General features: G+C 39.4%; 1 protein-coding gene and 1 pseudogene across 8 annotated transcripts in view; one reads left to right on the forward strand and one right to left on the reverse strand.

Moving 5' to 3' along the window:
- The window catches only part of LOC110066520 (putative serine protease K12H4.7), a 149,629-nt gene that overhangs the window by 31,876 nt on the left and 96,367 nt on the right, over window positions 1-21,386 (reverse strand). For 3 of the 8 annotated variants that reach the window (XM_089293417.1, XM_089293416.1, XM_020773745.2), the window contains exon 8: window positions 2,002-2,092. The exons of 1 other annotated variant lie outside the window; for it this stretch is intronic. In XM_089293417.1, coding sequence (XP_089149543.1) covers window positions 2,002-2,092 — 91 coding nt within the window. 4 more of the 8 variants (XM_020773749.2, XM_020773747.2, XM_020773746.2 and 1 more) reach the window with 4 other exon arrangements.
- Window positions 3,186-3,881, forward strand: LOC149109283 (uncharacterized; annotated as a pseudogene).

The following is a 21,386-nucleotide window of genomic DNA, read 5'->3' on the forward strand; positions in this document are numbered from 1 at the left end:
TGACTCGTAAGCATGTTGTTTGCAATCATGTCATTTATGTTCGTTCCTGGTGCATTCTGTGGGGAGGCCAATTTTGTGTCCCAAAACTCATCCATCCATTCCTTATCCCAAAAAATCTCACTCCAGTCCGCATTAGGACTGCCTTCTTTTTTTGTCGAACGCAATTATTCATGCTAAAGTTCAAGCGTAATTTTAATATTGTATTTGGCGATGGGTGTGTAGCCTGCAGACACAGATGGATTTCTGGCATTTGTTTCACGCTGACCTACACTGTGGAATGCATGGGGATTGTAAAAGGAGATCCACCAGGAACCCATCCACGTACATAGCTGGTTGCACATAGTCAACTGCACGAGAAAATGGCTTGAAAACACAGGGAAACAGAAAGGAGTGTGAAGGGAGAATACCTCATGATCAATGTAGCAAGGCCAGGAATTCCTGGACGCGAAAGGACTGAAGAAAAACTATCCAATCGATGCCCTAGTTGTATCCCTAAGTAGCCGAGGAAACATATTTCCCAGAATTATGGATATAGTGTTCCTATCTATTGGTTTAAGAAAAAGAAAAGAAAAGTCGCACAGCATACTTTACTGGCCTTATCCTACCACACCTAGATTATGCAGATATTGTCTGGGGAGATAAGCCTGGTCTAACAACACAGATGAAACAGTTGCAATCATTACAAAATCGCTTTGCAAAAAAGATTGCAAAGGCAAAAGGGGGTCAAAAAGACATCAACTGAGACCCTGAAATCGTTGCAGTGGGTCCCATTACATGTGAGGCGTTTTGGTCATCAGTGTTGTCTTGTGCAAGATGCAATGAAGAGAGAGATCCCCCAACATTTTGATGCATTCAGATCTACAATGAGCCAACAACTCGGTTGTAATACCTGATATGGTTACATGCCCAAATTTATGGGGCAGAAAGAAAACTTATTATAAAACAATCACCGATTGGACCTCACTGCCAAGTGAGCTCAAGGAACTTGTGCCAAAAATGATTTTTTAAGCACAAACTTACATAGTTTTTATTAAACCATTTTAAACCTTAGTTAATATTATTTTTGAGTAATTTTTTTTGTAAAAAAATACCTCTTAGTCAATGGGTATGGGACTATGTTATGAGTGGATGAGTTAGAGATGTATGCATGTCACACCTGAATCACATCAGGGCTGCTATACACAACAAATCAAATTGCTGCTTGTATAGGTAAATCATGTATGTGGAGATTTCATCCCGGTTTTAGAACGGTCATCTTTGTTTTTCTACAAACAGAAACAGGTATTCTTGTATTGGCCTTATTCTGACATTTCCGATGCTGAGTTTAAGCTTACTTGTAAAAGTACAACTTAATATTGCATTAGGAAGCTTGAGTAAATGGTCTTTAGAGCATCTAGTTATCATGTGACCCGTCAGGCCCCGCGCGCTTTATCCTTGGAAAACAACAAGAAAAAAAAGTCCCGTGTGAGGGCCGTAAAAGTAACAAGTCAAAGTATTAGGGCTGGACGTAACTAGAAAAGCGTACGGCACTGCAAAATCTATGTGAGTTAATAGACACAATTTAAGCACACAAAATTTTGTTTTGTTCAAAATGGTAATGGAAGTGAACATTCTGACAGCTAATTTTACTATCCTGGCAAACTGTGCAATTGAGAACTACTTCAGTCGCCAACTTACTCTGAAAGCACAGAAAGAAAGTCGACATTACTCACAAATGAAGAAATTCCCAACTTTATCGGAAGCTAACAACATATTGGGCATATGCTAAAGTGCTTATTGACTGAGCGAGGTCGGGCTGGACGTGACCTTAATGCGTTCCGTACGTGCTAACCTCAAGCCGAATATTTCAGTCTGGCCCTCACTCTGTCAATAAGTGCATATGTTTATTAGATTAAATTTTGCATGAGACATAGGTAGCATCTACCTCGTCAATATGATGCACAATATGGTTATCACATATGTATGATGAGATTCAAGTCCTCCCAGTAACTCCCTTCATACCTTGGATGTAAACAGCCTGTTCTGTAGTAGAAACATTCCTCACTATCCCGAGTGCATGCCATGGATCTATGGAGCCATTTGGAAAAACAATCTGCAATAAGCAAGATTTGTGAAAATAAAAACAGAACATTCTACCCATATATGTACCTACTAATTTTGATACCGTAAACTGCCGCTTGTAAGCCCTGGGCTTATACAACTTCGTAAGGGCTTTAGGTGGGCTTATAAACGGAGGGGCTAATATTCGAGGGGGCTTATAACCGGAATAAAAAAACTGTCTCAAAACGAGCTACACATGTTGATCAAAACAGGTTTTTCATCTACTGGTAATTAAGCTTGAAAACATCATAATGACAAAACGGATTCAAAACAAGGAAAGCTAGAGGGGGGCTTATATGGGTACATGAGCCTATAACCAGGGGGGCACTTTACATGGGCCAACACCATCATGGGTGCCAACTGATTTTGAATTCATCCTTCAACCCTTTGACAAGCCAGTTGCCCCCTTTGGTATCAGCGAAAGAAATTACTATTCGTTAACCAAACTACTCAGAGTGAGTGCTTAAGATCTGTGATTTATCCGAAAACTACAGAAGAGTATAATCAAAGGACAGCTAACATCAGAGGAAATAAGCCAAGCAAAGGTCATGTTGGAGAAGTATGTCCAAAAGAGTGCGTTCACACCAGAAATCAATGCGGTCAAAGATAATTCAAGAAACAATCTGAAGATCCAATTAGGCCTGCAGCTGGACGAAAACAGAGTACTAAGGTGCCATGGTAGATTGATCAGTGAAAACCTCCAAGAACATACTGTGTTCCCAAAACTCCTTCCAAGGAACCACGTCTTTACAAGCTTAATCGTCAAGAGCTTCCACGAAAAGTTGATGCATGCAGGTGTATCTCACACATTAGCAGCTATCAGAAGAGAATTCTGGATACAAGGAAGATCATCTTTAAGAAGAGTTCTACTAAGCTGCTTGAGATGCAGACGACATCAAGGAAGAACATACAGAATGCCCACAATGGCTCCTTATCCACGATCAAGAATAGAAGAATCACTCCCCTTTACCTACACTGGTCTTGACTATCTTGTATGTGAAAGTCAGTCTGCCATCAGCAACCCAAAAAGTCTGGTTGTGTCTGTTTACTTGTTTAGCTGTTAGGGCTATCCACTCAGAAGTCACATGACATCCAAACAACTCCTGTTATGCCTAGCAAGATTTGTTTCCACACGTGGAAAACTGAAACAGATAATTTCTGACAATGCTTCCCAGTTGAGTTCAAAGTAGTAAAGTCAACTGTTGAGGAAGCATGGCAACTCTATGACAAGTCCTGACACACAAAGATACCTGGCCAATGAAGCCATAAAGTGGAACTTCATCATTGAACTGGCCCCCTGGATGGGTGGTTTTAATGAAAGACTTAACGGAGTTGTAAAGCAGTCTCTTCGAAAGAGTATTGGAAAGATTTGTCTCATTATGGTTCAACTGGAAATCATTGTAAAAGAAGTCGAAGCAGTTGTGAATTCCTGGCCATTGGTCTATGTAGGAGCTGACTTCAGCTCTGGATTCACACTCATCCCAGGAAATCTCCTCAGCCTAAACCCCAAAACTGGCATACCATCCTTAGTAGAAGATCGACAACAAGACCCAGATTTCCATAGCGAGTTGAGTTCTTCACAAAAACTCCTTGACATGTGGCCTAAAGGTCAGAAAGATCTTGACGTGTTTTGGAAGCTATGGTTTGAAGAGTATGTACTGAGTTTGCGTGAACGGACCCAAAAACACTTAAAAGCTCCCAGGACACAATCCTCAACCCAAACTACTACATGTAAGGGAGATGTTGTACTTCTAAAGGAAAATTCGCCACGAGGTACCTAGAAGTTAGCCGTTGTAGAGGAACTCATTTCAAGTACAGCTGTACAAGTCAAGTACAGGTGAGTTTTAAAGAGAAGTTGCTCAATTTAACACCGAATTTAAATCTCTAAACATGTCCTGGCTGTGTTTCAGGTAGGCTCAATTTCCGCCGCTCTCTCGAACTCCTTTCCCGAACAGCGACTGGTAATCGAGCTTATGTTTCAGGCCGCGACAACACAACATCGAGAAGGATGATTCCTATTTACATCACAGTGAACTTTGCATGAAACTGCATGAGTTTTCGCTTGAAAATTCGCTTCGAACTTCTGAGTAGAACAAATAATCGCTTGACAGTTCACAGTATATTACCGCACACCGCGAACTATTGCATGAAAGTTCATGCGGATCAAAACAATAGACGTCACGAAAATGCGGCGAAATATCGCGAATTGTCGAAGAGATTACTTTTCATGCGAAATTTCCTCAAAAAGCCACGAAAAGTGCGAATTTTGCCAACGTTCGTTTGCATTACTTTTTCACAATACTGTAAGGGAGATGTTGTACTTCTAAAGAAAAATTTGCAATGAGGTACCTAGAAGTTAGCCGTTGTAGAGGAACTCATTTCAAGTACAACCGGGGAAATCAGAGCAGGTGCAGTCTGCACAGCATCAGGAAAGTTACTAAACCGTACACTCAACTTCCTGTTCCCGCTGGAATGTGCTGAACAAAGAGAGGCCCCAGTCCAGCTCAGCCAAAGTGAGGATGACCAGTATGATGCTCGGAGCGAGAATCTTCCTCCATGTTATAAAATCAGTCGTTGTTAATGAATAAAGAAAATTGTGTTTGTGATGCGAACAGTCTATTATGGAACTCTTGCATTTGCACAGGATTATGGAGGTCCTGAATCCACCTAACGTCTTTAATCCCTTAAGCGTATCCGTTCACTCCAAAGGTAAAAAGAGCCTTATCCTTGATCTTCGCTACATTAATAAATTTATTGTTAAACAAAGGGTTAAGTATGAGGACTGGAAGATTGCTTTATCTCATGTTCAAAAGGGGGCTTACATGATTAGGTTTGACCTTATGAGTGGCTACCATCATATAGATATTCACCCAAACTTAGAGTTTGCATGGAGATTCCCAGGTGAAAACGTATTGTGCTATTTTTACTGCTCTACCATTTGGGCTGTTTTCAGCCCCATATATTCACAAAATGGCTCAAGAGCTGCTCGAGAAATGCTGGAGGATTAATTAGGTAAATATTGCATTATTTCTCGATGATGGTTGGCTGACCGACATTGATCAAGGTTCCTGTTCTATCTTAGCTAAAAATAATTTGTCTGATTTGAGAAATGCAGAGTTTGTTACAAATATTCTTGGTGATCGTTTTGTCTCTGTGACAGTTATCTTCCCTTGTAGGTAAAATTATCCCTGTTGGGGCAGTTTTTGGTAATATCTCTAGGATTATGGCCAGGTACTGTTCCACATCTGTCACGTCTGTGCAGGACTGGCTTAGATCAATATTGTACAAGGGAACTTGATTTTTGGAAGGTTACTTCAGATCGGTTGAAAATTAAATTAGTTACAATTTGTTCATCTAAAACTTCTAATTATGTTGTTTATTCGGATGCAAGTGCGACAGGGTGCGGGGCTCACCTCGATGTTAATGGTGAGCAAGTATGTCATAAGCTATGGGATGTGGAAGAACGTGGTAAAAGTTCCACATGGAGGGAGAAGTCTGTTATTGTTTGCCCTGCAGTCGTTCTTATGTTAACTGGTTTTCTGATAGTCTATATGCATGCAAAATTGTACAGATGGGGAGCACGAAAAGTGATTTGCAAGTTATTGTTTTGGAAATTGTTCAGTTTTGTGCTGATAATAGTATTGGGTTGGAACTTTCACTGGATCCCTCGTACTGAAATTGACAGAGCTGATTATATTAGTCGCCTATGATGTGGATGACCCAAGGTGGCCTGAGGTCATGATGTGAGGAGTTATTATTTATTTTTTACTTTGATGTACACATTCAGTGAAACTTGACACAATTTATATAGTTCTCAATGTGCAATGTACTTTGCTCCACTGTCTAAACACAATCTTTCAGCACCCTAGTACAGAAAACTTATTTCAAATAATGTTATAACTTCTTTGCTACCGATAAGTGGACAGTTATAAGACCAAATTTGACAAAAAATTGTGTTGAGAACTGTGCGCTTCCTTCCCCTGGCCAGGGTCAATTTGTTTGCCCGGCATTCTGTTCGGGCTTCGAATGTGTCGAGGCGGGTCCTGGCAGCATAATTACTAAGTGCGGATGACTGGCTGGCTTTGATTCAGAGCTTTGTAGCGTACGCTATGGAGATGAGTTTGGCTTGGAATTTAACTGAAAGGGAACGCTTAACTCTCTACTACTATTCTGCATAGGAATTGGGGTGGCTGGCATGCTTTTGATCAAGGTTTTTTTGGCTTCAAGCAGCAGGCAGTCCAGAATTGAGTGTTTAGCCTTTACTTCTTCTTAGGAGTGGAAAACCAAAAATCCATAACTCACTTAAACACGGAGCGATCCTACCATAGGTAAGGACAAGCCACCTTTGAAGCACTTTGTTGGCTTTTTTGTGCAATGGTGGTTAAGCCAAAATAACGGTCGCAGAGCAGAGGTTGTGGAGAAATAGCATTTTTTCGCTAAAACAACGGAGTCATTTATGTAGAATAACATAAGGGAAATAGTAAAGATACAGTGAAAATAAAACTTATATTTACACTTTGGAAGATGCCTTTGGAAGAACAAAAATGATGAATGATCTTTGTCACTTTAATAATTTCACAGAACATTCAAATTTTGTTGCTAACTAAAATAACAAACCTGATGCCTGCGATCAACAAGCCATCTGTTTCTATTTATCTTAGCATGCCCAGAATGAAAACAAATCTCCTAAGAGGTGATTTTGGAGAGCCTGTGAACACAGTCAGACGGATTTTGGTGGGATATTTAAAATTATTCAGGTTTATGAGGGTAATGATGGTGCAAACAAATTGCAAACTGAACAACGCTGAGTTATTCCTCAACTGTTCTATATTCAGAGCAAAGAAATTGGAAACAAAAAGTACTATGAAGAAACAAGAGAACTTGAAAAATGGCAATGTGAGATTTTGCCTAAATATTGACGTTAGAAAGGAGAAGGGAAAACTCATGGCTGAATGCAACAAAAAAAATTGCGTGTGTTCGTAAAGGGTCGACTGAATATTAGCAGCAAGAGTACAACAGTAGCCAATGTTCACCTCATCGAATCTCTTCCAGATAACTTTGGCCAAAGAATAACCATATTATCATAGATGTAATATATTACCTTCGCAGTCTGCTTGTATCTGGGTGTTTTTTTACAAGTTTTAGTTTCCAAACTTATTGCGTAAACGTGTAAATCCTCAAAGGAGCAAAGATAGTCTGGCATGAAAAGAACTAGACACGGCATTTTATAAATTTGAGTGAACAACCTGAATTCATATGATAGGCTTTTGCAAGTGGAGGAACAAAATTATGAAGTTGAAATTAAAAAAGGCAATTTTCTTTGCAAACTCTTCTCCTGAAGCTATTGTTCATTTAGTTCAAAGGCATTGTTTACTTACTTGTAAAATATAACAGAAAATTACACTCGATCATTCTACCAAATTTCGTGGCAATGTGCTAAAATTAGACCTGAGTGAATAAGCCAATCAAATGGGAGCACTGGTCGTCCATTGGGATTTGTGATTGACAGGCTGAACACCTCAGCCTCGTTATATAGGATCGCTCCGTGTTTAAAAAGCTTCAGATCAAGCTGAGAAAGCTGAGAAGCAAGATGACAATAGAAAAGACAACAAGGCATTGAGGTAAGTCAATTCTATTGCCAAAATATCACAATTTCAGCTATAATGTTAATTTCTGTTTTTCCCCATACAAACCTTTATAAATATACACTGTTGTAACACAACCTCCACATGCTGCTATGTGAGTGTCATGATTCATGTATTTAAAATTGGTCGTTATGTAGTAGTATATGTTGGCCGTATGTCATGTTTTGCTGAATGTTTCCACAAAAGTAAAAAAAAAAAAGATAAAAAATAATAACTCCTCGTATTGTGGGCTTGGGCTGCCAGCTGTGGGATGACAGGCAGATTTCTGACTCTTGCTTCGTCCCTTTAGAGGGTAGCTGGGGGGTTCACTCCGTGGACTGTTTTGCTAATAATTATAATAAGAAGGTTGATAAGTTTTTCTGTAGGTTTTGGAATCCATGATGTAGTGGTGTGGATTTTTTCGTTCAAAATTTAGAAGGCGAAAATTGCCTTGTTGTACTCCCCGTAGTCCTAATTACTAGGGTTATTCATTATTTCCATGTATCTGGGGCCTGATGGCCACGGTAAGTTGTGCTGTTCTTTCTTAATTTACTAGATTTATTGTGGATTATAAGGCTCCATAAGTCGTTCAACGCTTCTGCTTTTAAGCATGGGTGGAATTCCAATTTGTTATTAGGTAGTGATAGATTTACTGGGCTCATTTTAGCTTTGCGTATGAAGTTTGCATGGTAAATTTTTCAAGTGGGATCCTTGTCCTTGAAAGTATTCAGCAGAAGGAGGCACTGGCCTTAGCTGGCTTGTTACCTGGTTGCAATGGTTTTGTAGACACTTGCCATTGGTAGCTGAATTGGTATACTTTTGAGCATTTGTTCATTGCCTATTTTGTCAGTAGATGTCTTTTAGTTTCTTTTCACCTTTCTCATCACAGATGATGTTTGGAGTAGCTTACCGGCCAATGAAAAACCAGATGTCAAGATTCTTCTCTCGACATTATTGAAGTCTAAGGCTGACTCTCTTGCGAAGAGATATAAGCAAGAAATACTTAAGAGTCACTGCCAGTAAACACGGAGAACTTGGTGACAGGAGCGAAAATTCGAATTTTCTTCTATTGCCTTAAAAGACCCTTTTGGTGAACTATTTTCAGAAATATACTTTAAAGGTTCCAACGAGTTCACATTTTGGTGAAATCTAGGAAAGTTCTAAATACTGTAGCGCTTGATCAACCAAGATGGCCGATGAGATTTATACAAAATGATTGAGCATTGTCAACAGGTCAGTACAGAAAGAAGGAAACTTGCCTTGAATTCATATTCACACAGGTTGTAATTTACACTTTGGTCATTTCTCCAAACTAAATATCATCTTGAAGTAAATACATTTTGTCTACTTTCTGGCCATTTTAAAAATACAACTTACAATTTAATATACATGTACAAACCAAATTTCAACTGATTTGAGAGGGTCGTAATTCTACCACTGTACCAATTTCTCAATAAAAAAGACCTATGCTATGGGTATACCATATCTAAATGGATAGTTTGGCCTGTGAAAATTAAGCCCGCTGGATGAAAAACTATGAAGAGCATTTTGACCAATTGCACCATTTTTAGATGACCGAGCAAAAACTTCGATTTTGGAGTCATCTTATTAAACATAATTCGACATGTGTCATAACACAAATTGTTCTTAGACATCGTGTATTGTACACTAAAGCAGTAAATTAGATCATACCTCAGAATAGGCCTCGGTTATAGATGACACAGTCTTCTAGAAATCAGCCAGAGAAGACGACTTGACTTGTGACAAGTCATCAAGTCATGAACGGTAGTTTCACAATCCAAAATCGCCCTATAAAATTTGACAGATAAGCCAGAGCAACTTTTGATACTTCTTTCTTGACCATTTTTCCTCACTATGTATCTTTTTCTATAACAACGGAGAGGAAAAGTTCAAATGCAGCGGTTTAAAACTGTGAACTGGGTTGATATTTGCATGCATGGCATGACGCCACAAATGTTACACTTGCGTTTCGTTCCAGGCGTCCATTTATCGTTTCAGTCAGGAGTTGTTCCCTCTTTTTGAAAGAAAGAAGAGATATAATTAAATAATAAAAAGAGATAACCAAGGAATAAGTAATGATGGCTTTTGTCCATTTATTCCCCAATGTTGCTGAAATTTCGAATGCAAGACTAGAAATGTCGTTTCTCCTTGAAGGCCAACATTTTGCCAAAATCATCTGCTCGGGCCGATTGTGTCATCTACAGCAAAGGCTTATTCTAAGGTATGACTTAAATTATTGCTTAAATGTACAGTGCACGATGTCTAAGAATAATTTGTGTTATGAGACAGGTTGAATTGTGTCCATAAAGATGACTTCGAAATTGAAGTTTTTGCTTGGCCATCTAAAAATGACGCAATTGGTCAAAATGCTCTTCATAGCAGAGCTCTGGCGGCCCGAAGGGCACCCAAGCGGAGCCCCATACTCATATGGGAAAGAAAAGGAAACCCATGAATGGATTTTCTCATGGTTTTCATGGCTAGCGGTACTGCTCGTGGTACGTACGCACACCGATGGCGGAGTTGCCCAACACGGCTGCCATACTCCAGCTAATAAGTTGACAGACAGGCACCCTCGGTTTGTAGTGGAAGAATGCCATTTTTCTTGGTGGAATTTTTAAAGAAAAGAAAACTCATTTCTATTTGTTATGTCGACAAACGATAGCGGAGGTTGATCTAATGTTTTGAAGATAGGGTTGCACTGAAGCAAAAAAACAGAAAGCAAGAATTAACAGGCAAAGAAGTAGCAAAGAAGATCGCAAAAAAGAGTGGGCCAGCGCTGGGGAAGGAGGTGAAACAGTACTGAACAATGCCGTGAATTATAGTGAGTCAAAGGCTAGAGAAAGGAGGTGAAAGAATAGCGAACACTGCCCTGAACCAAAGCTAATGAGGGCTATAGAAAGGAGGTGAAAGTACCCGACAAATTGACTCAGAAGACTGTAGTCCCAAGTTTTAAAATTCATGCGACGTGACGCTGTGCAACCGAGCAAGAAAAGTCTCATGATTTGGTCAGGTGATAAACAAGAGAAATCAAATGTGCCTGAGTGTTTAGAGAAATTACAAAACAGTAAACACAGTGGAAAAAAGTGGTTGATTTGTTGATCTATCAAAAAAATTAGTTCAGTTCAGTCTTCACAACTTTTACTGCAAGTTTCTGCCTAGAAGATTAACACTGGCTGAACTGAATTGCTAACTTGCAGTAAGTGACTTTTGTTGTGGTGTTTGCTATGAAAATTAACAAGTTGCCTCGGCGATATAAGCTTATTTTCAATTGGAATCCTTCTTAAAGTCTTCCTTATTTGAAGCCATGCTGTGAGACATTTTTTATAAATTACACCGTTTTAATTTTGCTCATCTCTAAACAATAACAAGTGAGTCGTTTTGTGGAGGTTGTTGTAAGTTGTAAACAAATAAAGTTTTCTGTCAATTTTTGTCGTCAACTTGAGCTTATAACCTGACATCTGAAAACAAGCTTAACCACAACCATATTCGTAAACATAGCTGGGCAAGTTTTGAAGTTTTCTGTGTTAGTTGGCACAACCGACTCGTAGACTGCTAAAATTTCTTCTTCTGTTGTTGAAAACCAAGAAAGGTGTACAAACCATTTTAAGCCGAAGCGAACAGGATTTGCCAAATTTACTTTTGACATTCCTATGTGAAGATTTGCATACTGTGATTACAAAGTATGGAAATTTCCTTGTTTTGTTAGTTCAATTTATTCAGTTTGGCAAAATGCTTGGGTAAATTCCCAGGTTAATTTGGTTGAAGACTGGTAAAGCTACCACCAATAAAATGACTGCGAAGCTAAATTAAGCCGTTGGCAAAAATACACACTGTAATATTCAAATTTAAGCGTGAATAATTATTAAACTTTAACATGGCAAGCTTAAACAAATGTTCTTTATTTTTTCTTTCATTTGGTTACCTTTCATTGAGAAGGGATTTGCTATTGATATTCAGATGTAGTGATATGCATATTGTGTGTATAATGTAGATTTCCTTGTTTTACTTTGTTGTCTGTCCAATTAGTTCGGTTTAGTGAAATGCTTATAATAGTCCAAATGTCGAGTAGACAATTATGCATGTAAATTCTGTCTGCAAATAAAGCTCTACTTTGATTTTGATTTGCTATTTCATTTTATTAGTGCCACTGCTTTTGGTTGGGGGTACATGGGCCCTATTTTCTTAATGAGAGGTTATTCCCCAATGCAGTATTTACACTGGAAATGGAAATGTTATGGAAATGTTCCTCAAAAGTGAGATAGTACTAATGAAAAAAAAAATGCGAAGAGCTTTACCCGGTAAATTGAACAGTGTAAATGACATTTACATACTTAGAAAAAATTTAGGGTTTAGAAGTTCTTGCCCTGACCATTTCTCGGTAATAAAAATAACTTTTACATACATATATACACAATTTAGTTGGTGAGAGCACTCTCCTCTCTCCACTCTCTCTCTCTGCTCTCTTCTCCACACTAATTTTTTTATTAACTAACTCATTAACCGAATGTCACGGACTGTTTTCTTTGTTGTGCATGCATACTTTTTTGCTTGTCGAGGAAAGTTTCAGTTTCTTCCTGGTTGTTTCCTTTGTCCTGTCTGGTACCAGTTTGTTTGTGATATAACTTTGTGAATTCTCTATTCTCCTTAAATTTTATCTCTTCAGGGTGATAGAATGCACTCTCAGAGCGTTCAATCATTGTTTTCAGTCTCTACAATTTTCAGGAAAAAAGCAATAGTTTTCTTAATTTCCTTTTACTTTGTGTTGGGACCTTTTAGCAGGCCTGTAATTGGCTCATGGGCATTACGGGAGAATAATTTTCAAGTAAAGAATTAGATCTGTTTTAGTGTTAAGTATTTTTAAATTCCTGCGATGGACTAGCATCCCATCCAGGGGGGAGTAGAAATACTCCTAGTCGCTTCATGCTACTGAAACCAGGATAAGCTCTGGCCTGATGGGCCACTTGGCTCGCATGCAGACTTTACCTATTTTTAAATTATTAAGAATTAGGCATTTCTTTTTATTTATTATTTTAGTCGCATGTGATGTTTTATGATATTATCGATGTATAACATGTAAATGAAAATAATGCCTAGAATTAGCCAATCAGAGTGTGCATTATATCGGCTTTAAACACAAACCATATGTAATAAATGTATATAAATGATATTTTTATGACAGGGAACTGGACAGGGCAAGAACTTCTCCTTCTTTTGTAAATTTATATATTCATTCCTCATAGTGCTGTCAAAATGTCTCAGGAACCTTCATTTTTGATAGTCCATTATTTTCCACCATACCTAGCACAGAAGCTCACCAAATCCTAACTAATAACCAACATGTGTCTCTGGCCTTTGCTGTGTACTACATGTATATTCTGTTATCCTGCATTAACCGCTAGAAACAATTTTGATAGAGCTGTTTCAACAGTTTCAGTTAAATTAATTTCCAGTAACAGTGCTACATGTAGCAGTGTTATTGAGTATGAACTTTATGGAGGGTTTTAAATTTTTATTTTTTTATGATTACAGAAGACAACAAAATATACATGTGTATACATAACCTGATGTTGGTGTTGGTTGCGAATCGTAGTTCATAATAGTCATCCTATTACAAGTAAGAGTTCAAAAAGTTTAGGACATCTCTTCCCCAGCACACCTTCTGTCTACAGGTGCAATAATTGAGAGGTTATATATATTTATTATATGGCTAGCTCCGTGAGCGGGCAAGATGAATCAAATCCTGCGCTGTGATTGGCTACCCGAGCGGGCAAGATGGAGCTATCTTGCCCGCTCGGGACTACCCGCCGTGTCCCGCAAGGAAAATTTCCGCAACAGCGATATAATAAATCCTTTATTGACCAAGTTTGTTCGGTCAAGATGGCTGGATATTGGCCTCGTTCTTTTTTTGCGAGTTTATGAACCTCGACTCCGTCTCGGTCCATAAACACGCAAAAAAAGAACTTGGCCAATATCCCGCCATCTTGACCTCACACTTGGTCAATAACCCATACATACGAGAGTAATGTAAAGTTATAAACTGAACATTAATATCTGACATTTGAATGCCTCCTTGGCTAAAATTAGTCATGATTTAATTGTTATCACTACCTGTGAATTCATAGAGAATCCAGAGGCAAATTATCACCTAATGTGGAAGTCCTGTCTCCAAGTGAGGGAAAATGACACAAAAAAGTTACAATGAAGATAAAAAGAATTGTGAATGTTGATATGGTGTACATCGTACATCATGTAAAGGTATTTGGTGAGTGCCTTTTAAAATGTCACTGTTATATAAGTAGTAAAGGGGGTGCTTATAGACTCAATTTCCCATTTTTTCATTTGGTAAAGGAAATGTATGGGAAAAGAGTGAGACAAAAGTGGATGGATAATGAATTCAAGATGGCGACGGTAGATGGTTGGAAAATGAAAGTGTGAATGGTTGCAAAAGCGAAGTAATGAGAAACAATAATATGTTATTGTGCAAATGCTTTTATTGACTACTTCTTCGTAAGGAGTAGGTGTTTTTTGGATGAGGCTCCTCTGGTTTTTTAAACACATTATCTCCTTGGTGTTCCATTATTGTAACTGTAAAAGTTGAACTACAACTCGTGTGTAAAATTGTAAATCCATATTACTTTTATTATATAGTTCATAAACCAGCTTTATTTTTTGATTGACATGCTTTAGTTTCTTTGTTGAGTATCAGTTAGGCTTTGAAGATCAACTTTTGATTGACATCTATAACTTATGATTTAACCGAAAACGTTTTTGAAAAATGCAATAATTTATTCGGCAGTGTGCTGCTGAGAGCTTTTGGTTCATCTGACCTACTCCCTATTTGATTGACAGTGTTTAAACTTTTGATTTCTCCGACAGCAACTGTTGATTGTCATCCTTAACTTGTGATTTATCCAACGACGTTTTGGACAAAACCTATAATTATTTATTCAGCAGTATGCTGTTGAGAACTTTTGATTTATTGGACATGCTCTCATTTTGATTGACAGTTTTTTAAGCGTTTGATTTATCCAACGGCCTTACGTGCTGAAAGACTGTGGCGCACATTCTTAAGAACATAATTGAGAAAACACTTTTCGGTTGGTTTATTATCGAACTCGTCATGGCTGCTCCAACATCTATCAGTTCACAAGGCACACAAATGTACCAAAGTTCACCCATGGCGTGTACAGTAAACACAGTTTCCCCAGTAGTGGAACAAGTACAGACTGCAAATGTTGAAACTGAAGAGGAAAAGATGGATCGAAAGTGGTTAGATTTACTGAACCATCAAATGAATTTCTGTCTGGGTCTAGTCGCCCATGCTACCACATCAAGATGTGTCAATGAAGTGATCAAGGCTAACGTTTTGGCACATCTTGATCGCGTGATGGGTGATGCTAAGAAGAGTTACGAGGGGTTTCGCGAAATATGCGTCAATCTTAGGCAAACACCATTTACAGTTCCTCCTGGTTTTGCGAAAGTGGAGTACAAGTTTAGAGATGTTCAACTGAGAAATCATCTGGCCTGAAAGAGGAAGCAACAGCTGCAGGAAGCCAATACACGATAGCTAGAGTACTTAGAAGGTGAAATATCCAAGAGTAGAACAAAAAAAGCCAAAGATTCCAAAGTAATTGATGATCAGTGGTATGCGCACAGGAATTACAGGATGAAACAGGTCTTGCGGAGCTAACAAATCGCATTTCGTCAAGCCAAAATAAGCATCCCTGTCGTAGTGAAAATCTTGCGTGTAGATTAAAGGGTGACCTTTGGGATAAGCTTCGTACTTGTTAACATAGGGGTGGAGCGAAGTGAAATCATAGTAATGCAATTCATCTTTCACGTACAGCCTCACAGCTTCCGTGTGTCCACCAAAGAAAGCGTCTCGCGGGTTGAGTGGCTCGTGCAGGAAATCTGACTCATTTTCATTTTCCATCCAATCTCTGATACTACCGGTGTTGTTTTTCATCATTTGACGGATTTCGCACTCCCAAACGACTTGAACGTCAAAGCCTGCTTCCTGAAACCGGCACAATTGAGTTTGACTCTGATGAAAAAGTGTTCCCATACTAACTCCTTTCACTTGATTGATCGTGTGAGCTTGGTAGCATTTATCGTGCCCGTGCCAAAAGCAACCGTGGACTTGTACTATTGTTTTTGTCACTGGGTCAAAACCATCAACTTTAGCATTAACGCTTTTGAGGCGAATTCTCTTTTCACCTTCGCCGTGTTTGCTCATGTACATTAAATCTCCGTCAAATTCTGTTTCGTCAAGCCACTTAAGGTAAAGCCTGCCTAATCCACTCTGTTGATCTTTGGGAAGATAACCATGTGGGGGAATGATACCAATTGTATTGTCCTCCATAAAGACGCAGCGGTAAATGAGATTGGATGTGCTAGCCATAGTGCAGGCTTCTGTCCACGGGTCTATGTCAAACTTCTCCATGTATTCTGCACGATACTTCCCACCAGCTAAGCGCAAAAGTGTGACATCTTGACAGAAATATTTGATCTGCTTGGCTTTGAAATTGTACACATACGTACCATTCTCAAACGCTTCATTGATTTCATTATGCCAGGCTTTAAATTCCTTGTATTTCTTTTCATCCATGGTCAGCTCGGGAGCAAAATGCTCCTCTGTGGGCGGTGCTCCTACATAGTTTTGATTTTGTCTAGTGTTAAACTTGTGTGGAAAGAATCCCTTCCCTTCCTCTAGATCAAAATGGCTGGGGAGGTTGGAGAGCGCTGTTGGCCAGTATTTGTAGCTATCCTTAAAGGACAAATTAAACAAGCTCATTGTAATAACACGTGCCCCGTCAAATAGGATTTCCGGTAATTTACTTCTGTTGTCAACAATCCATTTCAAAATGAAAAATATATCATAGCCACCCAGGTTGTGAGCTATCACTGTCAAAGGTTCAGCGTTCTGCTCGCAATGTTCAAATAGCCATTCACAAAATTCCGTCACGCAACCGACCCCTTCAAACAACTTCTCCTGTCCAGTACCTCCAAATTGTGCAACAACACAAATTGGCTCATTCACTGTTTCGTCATTTTCTACCATCGATTCCACATCAAAGAACAGAAGCCTCCCCATTTTTTTTATCGCACTTTTTGCGCTGATTGTCTGTTAATTTAGCTTGTTAAATGTAGCATTTGTGAGTGTAAATGTCAACGATGTGATTGCAGTTTTACATTTGGACTTCAAACAAACGTGTTCTTTTTGCAGATCTTTTGAAACGTGCAAATAACACACCTTGCATTTTTTCCACTTTTGACACGTAGAAAGCGATGTGTTGTCAGCATAATGTCGATGGCGATCATAACAATCATGCCCCTTGAAATAGCGAAGGCAAAATTGACACTTGATCACCTCTGTACTGGGTTTGCAAAAGTTTTTACACTGGGTGCATTTACGCGTTTCGCAAACGTGTGGGTTGGCCTTGTAAGCGCGATCACATTTCGTGCAATAAAAACTGTGACCAAGGAAAGCGTTGTCTTTCGTAATCACATCAAAATGTTCATCGTGATAATATAGCGACAAGATGCGTTCAGTTTCGGTAGGGTTGATTTTAAGGCTAAGCATGTTTTGTCTCGCTTTGTTGTAGACCCTGACCTGAAAATCACGAAATTCAGGTAAACAAGATAACTGTTCAATTTCTTTTAGTCCGCATTTGCCGTGGCGCAGTCCTGCTCTTGTCGGCAGACCTCTGGCTTTTTGCACAAGCTTCTTCACGGAGCCTTCACGCTTGATGTTGCAAGCTCTAAAATTTGACTTTCTCAACCTATATTTGGCGACCAACAATGCCACAGGACCGCAAAACGGATTGACTTCCTGTGGAATGGTGATGACGGATCTCTTACTCACAAGTATGTTTTCAGAAGTTTTAAAAAACTGCTTACGCCTATTTGCTTCGTTTCTCCCACCGCCATACGGAATGCAGACGTGCTCTACATCTATAGTAAAAGTTCCGTCACTTACGTCCAATTCTGTGTGAGATTGAAGCACTTTTTCCACTTCGTTGAGTGGATCGTTGGCAGTAAGATGTACAATTTCTTGAAAAGGAATGATAATGGGTGAATTGATAATAAATTGTGCTTGATCCCTCGGACTTGAAGTATTTCTCAATTCTCTGACGATCGACTCTAAAAACACAAAGATTTGTTCAATCGTTTCTGTGCCTGTAGGTAGTTCTTCAACTCTAGGCACAATGTTATATCGTGGGACAAAGAAAAATTCTGAGTCCCACACTCGTGTCATGTTGATTAATTCACCTTCACATTTCATTACCGAGCTTAAAATTCACCATCTTTATTAACTTATCACTACTCACGATGAATTCGATAGCGTTGATCCTAGCAGTATGCAGGACACCTATCATATATGAACTCAGTTAAATGACCTCGCTCTCCATGAGTTCTCGTAGCTCAGTGGATAGAGCGCCCGCCCGGTGTTCGGGAGGTCATGGGTTCGATTCCTGTCGGGGACTCAGAATTTTTCTTTGTCCCACGCTTGTGTCATGTTGATTAATTCACCTTCACATTTCATTACCGAGCTTAAAATTCACCATCTTTATTAACTTATCACTACTCACGATGAATTCGATGGTGTTGATCCTAGCAGTATGCAGGACACCTATCATATATGAACTCAGTTAAATGACCTCGCTCTCCATGAGTTCTTGTAGCTCAGTGGATAGAGCGCCCGCCCGGTGTTCGGGAGGTCATGGGTTCGATTCCTGTCGGGGACTCAGAATTTTTCTTTGTCCCACTTCATGTCATGTTGATTAATTCACCTTCACATTTCATTACCGAGCTTAAAATTCACCATCTTTATTAACTTATCACTACTCACGATGAATTCGATAGCATTGATCCTAGCAGTATGCAGGACACCTATCATATATGAACTCAGTTAAATGACCTCGCTCTCCTTGAGTTCTCGTAGCTCAGTGGATAGAGTGCCTGCCTGGTGTTCAGGAGGTCATGAGTTTGATTCCTGTTGGGGACTCAGAATTTTTCTTTGTGCCATGCTCGTGTCATGTTGATTAATTCACCTTCACAAAATCATTCTTTGTTAAATGCATCAATTAATTAATTAATCATCAGGTGTGTTTGACAGCATGAATCAAAGACGTGCTGCATATCCGTTTCCCATCTAAGGATTACCATAACGCTTCTGGTGAATAAGGCATGCTTGCTCTATGTTTCGCACATGGTTGCTTATTTTACCACTGCCCTCCTGCACCAAACGTTCGGGTATTTTTCTTTTATGCGCAGAGTGCCTAACTGTCGCTTGGGAAGTAGGTGTCAAAGTTTCGTTGATGATATCATAAAGTTCTGTAGACCCTTTTCTTTTGCTAAGCGCTTGTTGGCTTTTCTTCTTTGTTGTTTTACTTTTCTGCCCAGAAAGCGATGTTATCAGCTTACTCAAAGAATTTGGCCTGAGCGTGACATATTTGCATCCGGCTTCTTTATGTGTTCGTTTTTTGTGCCCAGGTACCGGTAAGTTACACCCCGCTCGCAGATGAATGAAACCTGGGCATTTTCTAGCTTGGCGAACTTTAGGCATGCTTGCTGTTTCGCGCTTTCGTTCATATGAATCACAACTCCATAAAACAGACTCTTTTGTAAGTCAACATGTTTTATTTTCACACACAAACACCTAAGTCTTACATCATCTTTCATCAGCTCTGTCTTCACTTCATCAATGTTCAATAAACAATGTTCTAAAATAATTTCGTATAAATCGAAAATACATTTTCAACGAAATGATCTGTTTCAGATCTGTCTAATAAATTTAACACGTGGCAAAATATGCAATTACAGTTTGAAACATAAAGAAGAAATCAATGTTTCAAATGTCCTTGACTTGATCTATGAAGGCTAAATGCTAGGAAAATAGCTTGTCAAACTTTAATTACAGTTCAGTTCGTATAAAGAAAAAAACGTTTTAAATGTTCATTAAGTAATCCATGTAAACTTAGATGCCGTTGAAAAGGTCGTCAAAATTAGGCTGAAAATCCATCTGCTGTGTCAGTTGTTCTTCTAGTGTGATGTTTTGCTAGGCCAACTGGTGCTCTTGGAGCAAAGCTTGATAATCTACCTGGCTTGGCTGCTGGTCTGACTGAGATACTGCTGCTGTTGTTGTTTTTGCAGTCGCTGCTTGCTTAGGCTTCTTTGCTGTTTTTATTTTTAACTTTAGTGGTTTCTCTTGAGGCGTGTTATGTACCTCGGCTACAACTGAAGATTGTAGTGACTTTGATGCTTTTGAAGCCCTCTTACGTTTTTTAGTTTCCGTAGGTAACTCGTTTTCATCAACTACTTTGGAATCTTCAGCTTTTTTTGTTCTACCCTTGGGTATTTAACCTTCTAAGTACTCTAGCCATCGTGTATTGGCTTCCTGCAGCTGTTGCTTCTTCTTTCGGGCCTGATTTCTCAGTTGAACATATGTAAACTTGTACTCCACTTTTGCAAATCCAGGAGGAACTGAAAACAGTGTTTGCCTAAGATTGACACATATTTCGCGAAACCCCTCTCAACTCTTCTTAGTATCACCCATCACGCGACCAAGATGTGCCAAAATGTTAGCCTTGATCACTTCATTGACACATCTTGATGTGGTAGCATGGGCGACTAGACCCAGACAGAAATTCATTTGATGGTTCAGTAAATCTAACCACTTTCGATCTATCTTTTCCTCTTCAGTTTCAACATTTGCAGTCTGTACTTGTTCCGCTACTGGGGAAACTGTGTTTACTGTAAATGCCATGGGTGAACTTTAGTACATTTGTGTGCCTTGTGAACTGATAGATGTTGGAGCAGCCATGACGAGTTCGATAATAAACCAACCGAAAAGTGTTTTCTCAATTATGTTCTTAAGAATGCGCACAACAGTCTTTCAGCATGTAAGGCCGTTGGATAAATCAAACGCTTAAAAAACTGTCAATCAAAATGAGGGCATGTCCGATAAGTCAAAAGCTCTTAACAGCATACTGCTGAATAAATTATAGCGGAGCTCTGGCGGCCCAAAGGGCCGCCAAGCGGAGCCCCATACCCATATAGGGAAGAAAAGGAAACCCATGAATTGATTTTCTCATGGTTATCATGGCTAGCGGTATTGCTTGTGGGCGCGTACTCACGACGGCGATGACGACGACGGAGTCGCGCAAGATGGTGGCCATACTCCAGCTAATAGGTTCACAGAGACATGCACCCTCGGTTTGTAGCGGCAGAATGCCATTTTTCTTGGTGGGATTTTTAAAGAAAAACGATAGCGGAAGTCGATCTAATAGTTTTAAGACAGGGTTGCACTGAAGCAAAAAACAGAAAGCAAGAATTAACAGACAAAGAAGTAGTGAAGAAGATCGCGAAAAAGACTGAGCGGGCCAGCGCTGGGGATGGAGGCGAGACAGTACTGAACAATGCCGTGAATTATAGCTAGTCAAGGGCTAGAGAAAGGAGGTGAAATAATACCAAACAATGCCGTGAACCAAAGCTAACGAGGGCTATAGAAAGGAGGCGAAAGTACCCGACAAATTGATTCAGAAGACTGCCGAACTCCCCATGGCCAAGTTCAAAATTCGCACGAACGTGATGCTGTGCAGCCGTGCAAGAAAATTCAAAAGTCACCTGATTTGGTCA

The sequence above is a fragment of the Orbicella faveolata genome, unplaced genomic scaffold, assembly GCF_042242905.1.
Source record: "Orbicella faveolata isolate gen_17 unplaced genomic scaffold, um_ofav_v1 contig_25, whole genome shotgun sequence".
Classification (NCBI taxonomy): domain Eukaryota; kingdom Metazoa; phylum Cnidaria; class Anthozoa; order Scleractinia; family Merulinidae; genus Orbicella; species Orbicella faveolata.